The following is a 12,931-nucleotide window of genomic DNA, read 5'->3' on the forward strand; positions in this document are numbered from 1 at the left end:
TAATTTCATGAAATATTTACGTGTATATTGATACAATTCTCCTTTAAGAATGTAAGGTCTTGGAGCCATACAATGACCCAACTGCTCCAGAAAGTCATTTAGAACTATACCCCAAAAGTCACTAAGCTGTGTATGCCCTTTGACCAGCAATGCCACTAATAGAAATATATATCAAAGAGGCTAAAGAGAGAGGGAGAAAAAAATACATATATAAATACAGATAGATAGATACACATACGTGTATACATAAATATGTATCTATATGCATGTACATACACATATACACACATTTACCAACACCTTTTATTGCAAAGAATTGGAAACAAAGAGGGTATACATTAATTGAGGAATGACTGAAAAAAATTATAGTCTAGGAATGTAATGGAATATTATTATATGCCCTAAAAATGATGAAAGGAATCAATTCAAAGAAACCTGAGATGACTCCTTATAAACTGATGCAGAGTGAAGTAAACAGAAGTAGGAGAAATTTTTATTGAAATGACCATAAAATTGTAAAGGAAAAGGACTTTGAAAGAATTAAGAACTCTGATTAGTGCAGTGAACAATTGTTACTTCTAGAAGACTCATGATGACAACATTCCTATATATCACAAACAAAACCCTGCAAGAAGAGACAGTAAGAGATACTCCATTTAAAATAACTCTAGACAGTATAAAACCCCTGAGAGTGTCTACCAAAACAAACCTAGAAACTGAATGAACACAATTAAAAAAAAACTTTTCATGCAAATAAAATGAGATTTAAATAATTAGAAAAATATTAATTGTTAATTAGTCAGGGCCAATATAATAAAAACGACAATTTTACCTAAACTAATTTATATATTCAATACCATCCCAATTAAATTACTTGATTTTTTTTACTGAATTAGGAAAAAACAACAACAAAATTCATTTGGAAGAACAAAAAGTCAAGAATATCGAAGGAAATAATAAAAATATGGGAGGAAGTTTAGCAGTATCAGATCTTCAATATGTTATAAAGCTGTAATTATCAAAACTATATGATACTGGCCAAGAAATAGAAAGGTAGATCAGTGGAATAGAGTAGACATACAATTAACAGCAGCAAATAAATATAGTAATCTTGTATTTGACATGTGCAAAGACTTAAATTTTGGGGATAAGCATTCATTATTTGGTAAAAATTGTTGGGAAAACTGGAAAACAGTCTGGCAGAAATTGAGCATAGACCAATATCTAATACCATTTACCAAGATCAGATGAAAATGGATGCATGACCACGACATAAAGAGGAAACTTTGAAGAACATGGAATATATTACTTATCAGACTTATGAATAGGTGAACAATTTATGAATAAACAAGAGATAGACAGCAGTGTGTGGTGTAAAATAGATAACTTTGATTTCATTAAATTAAAAAGTTTTTGTACAAATAAAATAAATGTAGCCAAGATGAAAAGGAAAGCATAAAATTGGGGGAAAATTATAGAAAGATTCTCAGATAAAGGTCTCATATCTTGACTATATAAAGAAAGGTAACCAGTAGTGTCAAAAGCTAGAGATTAGTTAATAAAGATAAAGACTGAGTAAAGGCCAGGGAATCCAGGGATAAGGATATCATTGGTAACTTTGGAGACACAACTTTCAGTTAAGTGATGAGGTCAGAAGCGAGACTGCGAAGGGTTGAGAAATGAATGAGAGGAGAGGAAGCATAAAAAATGAGTGTAAATAGCTTTTTTCTAGGAGTTCAGCTGTGAAAAGGAGAAGAGAACATAGTAGGGTCAAATAATTCAATTTTTGGTTTGTTTCTTTTTGTTAATAAAGGATGGGGTAGGCTTGAATTTGTAGACAGAAGGGAAGAAAGCAAGATGTTGATGAATGAATTTGGAACCACTAAAATGAAATAGTCGAAAATGAAGATTAAAATGTCCATGAAATTATAAGAAATGTCAATGGGAGATGTCAATGTACAGAGATTTTTATTTTTAAATGTAGGCTCACAGGATCATAGATTTAGAGCTGAAAGGGACCTTAGAGGTCATTGAATCTAATCCTTCATTTTACAGTTGAGGATTCTGAGTCTTTAGAGACATTAAATGACTTGCCTAGGTCACAGACCTACTAAGTGTATGAGATAGGATTGGAAATCAGGTTTTCCTCATTCCAAACCTAGTATTCTACTGACTACTCCACAGACTTCTCATCAAACCCCAACTCTTAAGTATGAATCAAAGATTATATGTACCTTTAAATTCAGAGGAGCAGATATGTGGGTGGCTGATTGAAAAGTACAATATATCTTCAGTTTTTTGTTTGTTTTTTTTGGTTTGTATCTGTGATTTCATTTGTATAGGGGGAATTCCTGGTGAGGATATTGCCTCTACTGCTCCAAACTGGCAACTGTCCTGTACTTCATTTGAAGTACTTCATTTGAGAGAGAGCTGGCTGGGGCACTGAGAGGTTAAGTAACTAACATCTATTATGTGTCAAAGGCAGGTCTTGGAAAATGGTCGTCTTGATTCTGAGACTAGCTCTCTATCTATTATTCCATGCTGCCTTGTTATATACACATAGTTTAGAAAAGTGAATTTTCTGTCCTCCACATCCCTTGAACAAGTTCCTTTGTATAAGTAGTAAGGCCCTATTAAAGAATAGAAGCACAGGAATTTTAAAGATCCTTAGCCTGGCAATTGATAAAAGGCAAGGCATTGCCAAATGAACAGGCTTCCAATGCCGGCAACATTTCAGTTTCCTAAAGCATCAGTTGCATTATGAGCTCTGAATTATATGATTTTAAAAATAAGCATTTAGTGCACAGCCTTACTTTTGTTCAATCCATATGCTTTTCTGTAATGATGCCTGAAAATACATCCAGTGTATGACCTAAGGCTACTGAGACAGCTCCATAACAATCAGAAAGGTTTGTTAGGTACTATTTTGGAAGGTGATATTTATTTTACGTACATAGTGCCCATTTTGGCAAAACAATCTCTTTCCTCCTTAAAGACGGATTTTTTTGTACATAATTATCCATCTAGATCAATTGAGGTCCATAGTCCTTTCAAAAGTAATCATTTATTTAAAATTATAACTTCTCAAGAAGAAGAAAAAGTATCATGGGGAAAGGCAAAGTTTACAGTGTCGGGGTCTCTCTTCAATGCACTTCATGGCCAAGTTCTAACTGGTGGTTTAAATTACATCTAGAACTGAAGTGGTTATAATACAATAACATATATCAATCCCAGTTACCTATTAAAGAACGAATTCTGGTTTTACCAGCAGAATGCCTACGTGTTTTTTGCAAAGACTTGGGCTGGTGAATTTTAAGCAGGGAAAGGAGGTGAAAAACTTAATCTACAAATGGGATGGAAGCATGAATTTAACTGAGAATTGAAACAAGACACAGAAAACTACACAGACTTGATCAGAGTAAAGGTAATGTCAGTGGAGAAAAAGAATATGCAAATGAATGCTTACACTAGTAGAGGAGAATGGACAAATATACTAGTAAAAGAATAATGCTTTTCTGATTTAGAGTTATTTAAATATGTACCATTTCAGCAAAAGTAAGGTTAAAGATTAAAAACTAACAGAAATGCATAAATTGGTCTTTAAGGAGATTATTGTTACATCATAATATGATTCTTGCTTTTTTTTCCTTTGTTAATGTTTCAGTTATACTTTTTTGTTTGGTTCCATCACTTTCACTTCCAACATAACTCTTATTTCTTCTCCCTTTACCTCTGGGCCCCCAATATAACCCTTCCTTGTGCCAACAAGGAGACAAGTAAAACAATTCATAGCCATGTTTGCAAAGGTAAAGGCAATATTGTTCAATCAAGCTATTTTGTAAGGGGATGTGAATTATCCACGGGAAATCAGCTCTTTGACATTATTGCAAGGAAAAGATGCTTTTGAGTTTCATTTTGGCTCAAGTGCACACTTGTTGGAGAGATGCCATCAGAATTTCTAACACTGCTTAATAATCTTAAGATTTTGAATCCATAATTTAAGATTTTGGGTTGTCAATATCCCCAAATATCATATTATTTGTTTTGTGTATTATCCATGATGAACTCTTCCATTCTAATCAATATACTATTTTGGTGACAACAGGAAAGAAATCAGAAATTGTGGAAGGCAGGCAGCTAGGTGGCACAGTGGATAGAGAACCAGCCTTGGAGTCAGGAGGACTTAAGTTCAAATCTGGGCTCAGAAACGTAACATTTACTGGCAGCGTGACTCTGGGCAAGTCACTTAACCCCAACTGCCTCACCAAGAAAAAAAAATTATGAAAGGGTGGAGTTTTCTTCCTCATGTTTGATTGCATACTTAAGATTATATTCTAAAGCCATATGTCTAAAATTTCTTATACTTTATATTTACTTCTACTTATTTTTATCTCTTCCCCAATGGCAAAACAATTGGAGAACTGAGCATCAAAGAAAGTGTACCATGGGTATCAAAATACTAGTCATTCAAAAGAGCATTTATTAAGTACACTCTCCTAGAAAAGCTAGAAAAGTTTACAAGCATATAGGCCTGCTATCACTGAATGTCATTAAATGGTTTCATGAAAACACAACGTCAAGTAGAGTGATATTATAGCAGTATTTGGAAACTTTGTGACTGGTTTTGGTAATAGAGTATTTGTGAAGGTATTGAGAAATGGGATTGGTTGGGGCAGATTTTATGGGGTATCCTATGCAGTATGAAATAAAGCAGCATACCATAATGTCAATTTTCTAGGAGAAGTATGGATGAAAGTGAAAATACTATTTTTACTTTCTTTTCTTTCTTTTGGTGAGGCAATTGGAGTTAAGTGACATGCCCAGTGTCACACAGCTAGTAATTGTCAAGTGTCTGAGGCCAGATTTGAACTCAGGTCCTCCTGACTCCAAGGCTGGTGTTTTATCCACTGTGCCATCAAGTTCCCCCTATTCTTACTTTCAAAAAATGGAGAAGAGTAGAATTTTCAAATTACAATATTGTGGCTTGACTTCAATTTCTGGAAAATTCTAAAATATCAAGAAATAACCAACAAGAAGTGGTCAGTAAATATTTGGAAAAAGAAGCTGTGGTTGGAAGGTGTTAGCATGGCTTAACCAAGAACAGGTCATTCCAGACAGCCTGATTTCCTTTATAGACAGGGTTATAAAAGGAGTAGGTTAGAGGAAGTATAGAGTTGAGTTATATTCATATAAAAAAACAAGTGTTTATTAATCCAAGATAGGAATGGGGGATATAAAGATAACAAGGAAATAATCCTTGAGCTCAAGGAATTTGCATTTTACTGAAGGAAACAATAAGCATACAAATATGTAAACATCACATACACAAAGTAAATCTAAAATGTTTACAGAGGGACAGAAAAAGCACTAACAACTGGAGGGATCCAGAAAGACCTCCAACAGAAAGGGACAGTGAAGTTGAACTTGCATTCCAAGAGGCAGAGGGGATAGAGTAGTACAGCCAAGATGGTGGAGAAAAGGCAGCGACTCACCTGAGCTCTCCCAAAAGCCCTTTGAACACCTTTAAATAATGCCATAAAACAATTCCTGGAGCAGCAGAACCCAGAAAAGGATGGGGTGAAATAATTTTCCAATCAAAGCAACTTAGAAGGTCAGCAGGAAAGATCTCTTTCACCTGGGTGAGAGTGGAGCACAGTCTAGTGCATGCCATGGTAGCGCAGACCGAGCCCCAGCAAACCAGGAGCAGGCCTTGGGAGTTACTGAATCAGCAATAGCAATAGCTGCTTCCAGAGCTCTCAGCTCACAGTTGAACAACTGGTCCGAAGGAGATTGTAGGGGTCTCTTTGTTAGCACTGAAGCAGGTCTTTGTGGCTTTGTCCACTCATATATGGGTCACAGTTTCGGGTGGCAGTCCAAGGGCGAGGAGGAGCACTAGCAGACCAAAGCTTGTGGCCACAGTTGAGTAGGGACCCTCATCACAGTTCCAGGCAAGGATGAGTGCTTGTGATCGCTCACAGACCAAAGCACAGGCCAGGAGAGTAGTAAACACACCTCTCCTTAGATCATACCACCTTGGAAGTACTGAAAAGTTACAGGGCCCTAGAAGTATCTCTGAACAGCTGCACAAAACCCGTGAAGCTTAGGACAGTGAACCCTCCATCCTGGAAGCAGAGCCCTACTTTAACAAAGAGTTGAAAGTCAAGAAATAGGTAAGAAAAATAAGCAAACAAAAAAAAAAATTCTGACCATAGAAAGTTACTATGGTGACAAGGAAGATCAAAATATACACTTAGAAGAATACAACAAAGTCAAAACTCCTACATCCAAAGCCTCCGAGAAATATGTGAATTGGTCTCAGGCCATGGAAGAACTCAAAAAAGATTTTGAAAATCAAATATGAGAGGTAGGGGGAAAATTGGTAAAATAAATAGAGTGATCCAAGAAAATAATGAAAAATGAGTCAACAGCTTAACAAAGGAGACACAAGAAAAATACTGAAGAAAATAACACCTTAAAAAACACTAGGCCAAGTGGTAAAAGAGATACAAAAAGCCAATGAGGAAAAGAATGTCTTACAAAGCAGAATTAGTCAAATGGAAAAAGAAGCACAAAAATTCCCTGAAGAAGAAAATTCTCTGAAAAGGAGAATTGGCCAAATAGAAAAAGAGGTACAAAGGCTCGCTGAAGAAAATAATTCCTTAAAAATTAGAATGGCAGAAATGAAAGCTAATGACTTTATGTGACATAAAGAAACCATAAAACAAAACCAAAAGAACAAAAATTAGAAGACAATGTGAAATATCTCATTGGAAAAACAACTGACCTGGAAAATAGATCCAGAAGAGATAATTTAAAAATTATTGGACTACCTGAAAGCCATGATAAAAAAAAGAGTCTAGACATCATCTTTCAAGAAATTATCAATATTTTAGAACCAGAGGCTAAACCAGAAATTGAAAGAATCTACCAATCACCTCCTTAAAGAGATCCTCAAATGAAAACTCCCAGGAATATTATAGTCAAATTCCAGAGCTCCCATATCATGGAGAAAATATTGCAAGCAGCCAGAAACAAACAATTCAATCATTGTGGAGCCACACTCAGGATAACACAAGATTTACTACATTAAAGGATCAGTGGTCTTGGAATATGATATTCTGAAGGGCAAAGAAGCTAGGATTACAACCAAAAATCATGAACTCAGCAAAACTGAATAAATCCTTCAGGGGAAAAAATGGATATTCAGTGAAATAGAGGCCTTTCAAGCATTCTTGATGAAAAGACCAGAGCTGAATAGAAAATTTGATTTTCAAATACAAGACTCAAGAGAAACATAAAAAGATAAACAGGAAAGGGAAATCATAAAGGACTTAATAAAGTTAAACTGTTTACATTCCTACATGGGAAAATGATTCTCATATCCCATAAGAACTTTCTCATCATTAGGGCAGTTAACAGGAGTATATGTAGACAGAAAGCACAAGTGTTAGTTGAATATGAAGGGATGACATATGAAAAATAAAATTTAGAGGTGAGAGAGAGGAATATACTGGGAGAAAAAGAAAGGGAGTAGAATGGGGTAAATTATCTTACATAAAATGGCAAGAAAAAGCTTTTATAGTGGAAGGGAAGAAGCGGGAGGTGAGGGGGAGTGAATGAACCTTACTCTCATCAGAATTGGCTCAAAGAAGGAATAATATCCACACTCAATTGGGTATAGAAATCTATCTTACTCTATAGGAAAGTAGGAGGGGAAAGGGATAAGAGAAGTGGTGGGAGGGAAAGGGTTTGATAGAAAGGAAGGCAGATTGGGGGAGGGAGTAATCAGAAGCAAAACACTTTTCAGGAGGGACAGGGTGAAGGGAGAGAGGGAATAGAATAAATGGGGGGGATAGGATGTGAGGAAACACATTTAGTAATACTGTGAAAACAATTTTGAAGCAAGTTTCTCTGATAAAGGCCTCATTTCTCAAACATATAGAGAACTGAGTCAAATTTATAAAAAGAAGAGCTATTCCCCAATTGATAAATGATCAAAAGATATGAACAGTTTTTAGATGAAGTAATCAAAGCTATCTATAGCCATATGAAAAAATGCTCTAATTCACTACTGATTGGAGAAATGCAAATTAAAACAATTCTGAGGTACTACCTCATACCTATTAGATTGGCCAATAGGACAGAAAAGGTAAATGACAAATGTTGGAGAAGATGTGGGAAAAATGAAACATTAATGCATTGTTGGTGGAGCTGTGAACTGATTCAACCATGAGGTAGAGCAATTTGGAAGGGCTATAAAAACATGGATACCCTTTGACCTATCAATACCACTACCTCTGGATCCAAAAGAGATAAAAAACAAAAAAAGAAAAGGATCTATGTGTACAAAAATATTTATAGCAGCTCTTCTCTGGTGGCAAAGAATTGGAAATTGAGGGGGTGCCCATCAATTGGGGAAAGGCTGAACAAATTGTGGTATGTGATTATGATGGGTTACTATTGTGCTATAAGAAATGATGAGTAGGATGCTCTCAAAAAAACCTAGACTTACATGAGTTGATGCAAAGTTAAATGTACTGTGTACAAAGTAACAGCAATGTTATAAGATGATCAGCTGTGAATGACAGTTATTCTCAGCAATACAATGATCCAAGACAATGCTGAAGGACTTATGATGAAAAATGCTATCTATTCCCAGAGAAAGAACTGATGGTGTCCAAATATAGATTGAAGCATACCTTTTATTTTTTAATTTTTTTTGGTTAGGCAATGGGGTTAAGTGACTTGCCCAGGGTCATATAACTAGTAAATATTATGTGTCTGAGGCTGGATTTGAACTCAGGTCCTCCTGACTCCAGGGCCAGTGCTCTATCCACTGCGCCACCTAGCTGCCCCTGAAGCATACTTTTTAAACTTTATTTTTCTTGAGGCTTTTGTTTTTTTGGGGGGGTCCTATATTTTCTCTCATAACATGACTAATAAGGAAATGTTTTGCATGACTACACATGTATAACCTATATCAAATTGCTTGCCTTCTCAGTGAGGGCCTGTGGGGAGGGAGGAAGGGAAAGAATTTAGAACTCAAAGTTTAAAAACAAATGTTCAAAATTGTTTTTACATGTAACTGGGGGAAAATAAAACACTAAATAATTTTTTTTTTTAAAATAGGCAGATGTAAGTGAAGTGGGAGAACATTCCTGGCAGAGGCTGGCCTGTACAGAGGCATGGAGCCAGAATATGAGTGTCTTCTATGGGAAAGAGCAAGTAGAGCAGTTTGTCTGGAGCATAAATTGTGTAAGGGGAAATAATGTGAAATCAATATACAAAGATAGGTTGGAGGGAGACTGTGAAGAGATTAAGACATGACTTTCTCCGAAACAAAGAATTTTGCCAAGCATTTGATGAAGTCCTTCATGTGGCTTTTGATGGAGAGATATGAGATAGATGACAGTAGACCATTAGATGTATCTGTATTGGTTGAATGTCTGAATAAATACTGGCCATTAATAGTCTAATATTAGTTTGTAAGAAGGGCCTAGTTGAATGTCCTTCAGATCTGTATTTGTTGCTGTGTTTTTTTAAAACAATTTTATCAGTGACTAAAAGTAAAAATGGCATGCTTATCAAAGCTTCCCATGATACTAAGCTGGGGTAGTGAACTCACTGAATGACAAAGTTAAAAACCTATCCCCCCCCCCCCCAAAAAAGGAAACCCAATCACAATAGGGTAGAATAGTGGGTCAAAAATAACAAGATGAAATTTATAGTCTTATACTTCAAAAAACAATCAACTTCAAAAGCACAAGCTAGTTTGTCTGAAAAAAGATCTGGGACTTTTAGTGGACTACAAGCTGAAGATGACCCAATAGATGAGTCCATATGGCAATCCAAAAAGCTAATGTGATTTTAGGTTAAATTAAGAGGAGCATAGTGTCCATAGAGAGGAGAGAATCCTGCTACATTCTGCCCTAGTTCTGGGAATCCTATTTTAGGAAGGGCCTTGATAATCTGAGATTTCCAAAGGAGGGCAACGAGGATGGTAAAGGGCCACAAGCTCATACTCCAGGAGAAGTGTTGGGAGGAATTAACAATGGTTAGCCTTAACAAGTAAAAACTTGAGGGCAGGGTGTGATTACTGTGTTCAATTATTTGAAGGGTTATCATGTGGAAGAGGGATTAAATATATTCTGTTTGGCCCCAGAGAGTAGATATTAGAAGCAATAAGTGGAGATTGCAGGAGATATATTTTTGGCTTTTGAATCAGAAGAGCTATCTAAAGGTGGAAGTAGCTGCCTCCTGAGATAGTCGATTCTGGATGGCCCCCTTGTTAGGTATAGCTTGAATGGGATTTCTTATTCAGGTAGGGATTGAATTAGATGACCTCTGAAGTCTCTTTTGAATATGATAATTTGTGATTCCTGCTACAAAATTCAATATTTATTTGGTAAATGTTCTTATGATATATTTTTTTAAAAAAGCAACATTTTACTTTTTTGGTTAAAAAAATGTTTCCTAGAAAGGTAACTCTTCATTATCCCTTCTGCAAATCTTAAGAGTCTTTATGTAAGGAATTTATTTTAGTGTTAAAACTTTTTTTTTAAAGGATTAATTGGAGACTGCAAAGTAGTTTTGGAGAAGCAAACTGTTTATCATTTCAGTATGTGCTCTCTCATACCACTTGCTGTGGCTCCCACTTTCACTCACAACTTCTGCCTACCACAATTTAGGCAGGATGACAAGAAAGTAAAACTTGCAAATGTCTATCTTATTCGGTAGCTCCTAAGAAACAGTCTCACCATACCTTAGCAGTATCATCCCCTTCATCTTCATGGACTGAACTGGATGGCGAAGGAGTTGCAGACTTGCTTCCAGGTGGAGATGGTGAGTTATGGGGAACACTGTTTCCCGCCATATTCAAACCAAGCTGTGCACTGAGCTGTGATTGGTTAATGGTAGTCAGCTGACCATGCTGTATCATTGCTGGCTGCCTAATATCTGCAGGCTGAACCCTTGGTCTCATGGCTGCCATCTGAGGGTGGGAACTATATTGAGCTCCTTCTGTACTCTGTATATCTTGCATCTACAAAAGGAAAATTGGAAAGGAATAATTTTCCACAAACATGTTTCTAGCAAAAAGTGTTTTGCTTTCTGAGACTGCAGAATGCCCTGCTGATCTATACATTATTTCCAGTGTAAAATAATCCTGAGAGTTTAAATCAGCAAAAAGATTTTAAGTGACAACCAAAAAAGGCATTTCATAAGTGAACAGTTACATTCTGCTACTCATAATCTGATTAATTAAATTTTATATTCTTTCCATGTTAATGAAATGTAAGCACATATCACTAATAGTTTTGCATGGTGTATGTTTCAAAATATTGATGCTTATGAGAGCACTTGACAAAATTAAACAATTATTAGCTATTACAGCAGACACATCAATTCATTAAACTCTATTTATTATTCCTTGCTCATTTCAGATAGGGTTTAGCAGATGCTGAATATAGTACAATCCTTGGTTGAATTCTATATAGGTTAAAACTGGCCCATATGATGTAATAACATCTAGATTCATAACACTTAAAACCTTAGGTTGACTGATCAATTAATTGACTATTGAAGTGATTGGACTGAACAGTCAGATTTGAAAATAAAGCTTTAAAGTCACAAGGTCACCATATTAGTCCATTGTGCTATCTAGGTCACTGCTTTTTAGCATTAATGAGACTCACTCTTTTAATTCAAGCAATGAATTCAGACTCTGCAACGATTAGAATTAAAAGCATTGGAGGATGAAGCTCTTAACTTATCCAGAGGTCAGATATACAGTACGGGGGGGGGGGGGGATGGAGGATTTCACTTACTGTTCCTCCAGTATTCTCAAACTCCCCATAATGGAGAACATTTTGAGGTGCTGATAGAGGCAGCTCAGTTTCTTTTGCTGGTGTGGTTTTAAAAGCGTGTATAAGGGAAGGAAGGATAAAAAGATGGGGATGAAAAAAGGAGAAAGCACAAAGATGGCTACAAAGAGGTTTGAAGGTTCAAGTGACCTGTTTCAATTGAAAAACATAATTGATGTAGTTATTAAATTTTACATGGTGAGTTTGAATTTGACAGTAATTATCAGTCTATAAATGCTGCTGTATCATGAAAACATGGTGGAAAATAATTAATTATATATAACAGCATGCATTTTGACTATAACCCTTTTATCCATACTATATAGGTTATTTCCTTGTACTGGTTAGGCCCATTTTAAACTCTGTGTAGAAACTTAGGGCCTGGAATGGCTGTCTACTACTGTCAGTTTTACAGTTAAACTCTTCACCATAAAGTTTCTTTATGTCAACCCAGTTGATTCCATTAAACTCTTATCTAACTTATCATCCTAGCCTCTTACCTAGCTCAAATAAAGTAAAATTGATTTTGTTCTTTACAATGTATACCTCTCTGTCCCCCTCTTTTGTTCTCCTTTTCAATCTTTTTTTTCTCCCTTTTCTAGGCTCTATAGAAACTGCTTTCTAGGCATGAATCAACTTTTTCCCATAATCCAAACATCCTTTTTCCTTGTTTCAAACTGTAACACATAGATCTACTCTTCTGTGAAGTATTCTTTTCTTACAAATGAGCTTTTGTTTCAAAACGTCAGTTATCTTTTCTTAACAGATCCATTATATATATATATACATACATGCACACTCAAAATATCTATATATGTATGTTTGTATGCATATGGATTATAATTGTATCATATATTCATACACACAGGCCTGTGTGTATATGGATTGGACCTGTAACGTGTCATATATGTGTGTATATGGGTTGGACCTGTATTTTCATTGGTACCGGTAACTCCTAGGTGAGGAAATTCCCTCTACCAATACAGGTCAACATTTTCTTTGCATCTTAGAATCTTAGAGAATTGCTTAGGTCACTGAAAGTTTTAATGACTTGCCTTCCATATTACCAA

General features: G+C 35.8%; 1 protein-coding gene across 1 annotated transcript in view; it reads right to left on the minus strand.

The window, feature by feature from the left end:
* The window catches only part of LOC114053716 (thymocyte selection-associated high mobility group box protein TOX), a 371,079-nt gene that overhangs the window by 52,175 nt on the left and 305,973 nt on the right, over positions 1–12,931 (minus strand). Inside the window, exon 4 of the mRNA XM_027876845.1 lies at positions 10,763–11,041. Coding sequence (XP_027732646.1) covers positions 10,763–11,041 — 279 coding nt within the window. The remainder of the gene's footprint in view (positions 1–10,762; positions 11,042–12,931) is intronic.

The sequence above is a fragment of the Vombatus ursinus genome, unplaced genomic scaffold, assembly GCF_900497805.2.
Source record: "Vombatus ursinus unplaced genomic scaffold, bare-nosed wombat genome assembly UNPS02014812.1, whole genome shotgun sequence".
Taxonomy (NCBI): Eukaryota; Metazoa; Chordata; class Mammalia; order Diprotodontia; family Vombatidae; genus Vombatus; species Vombatus ursinus.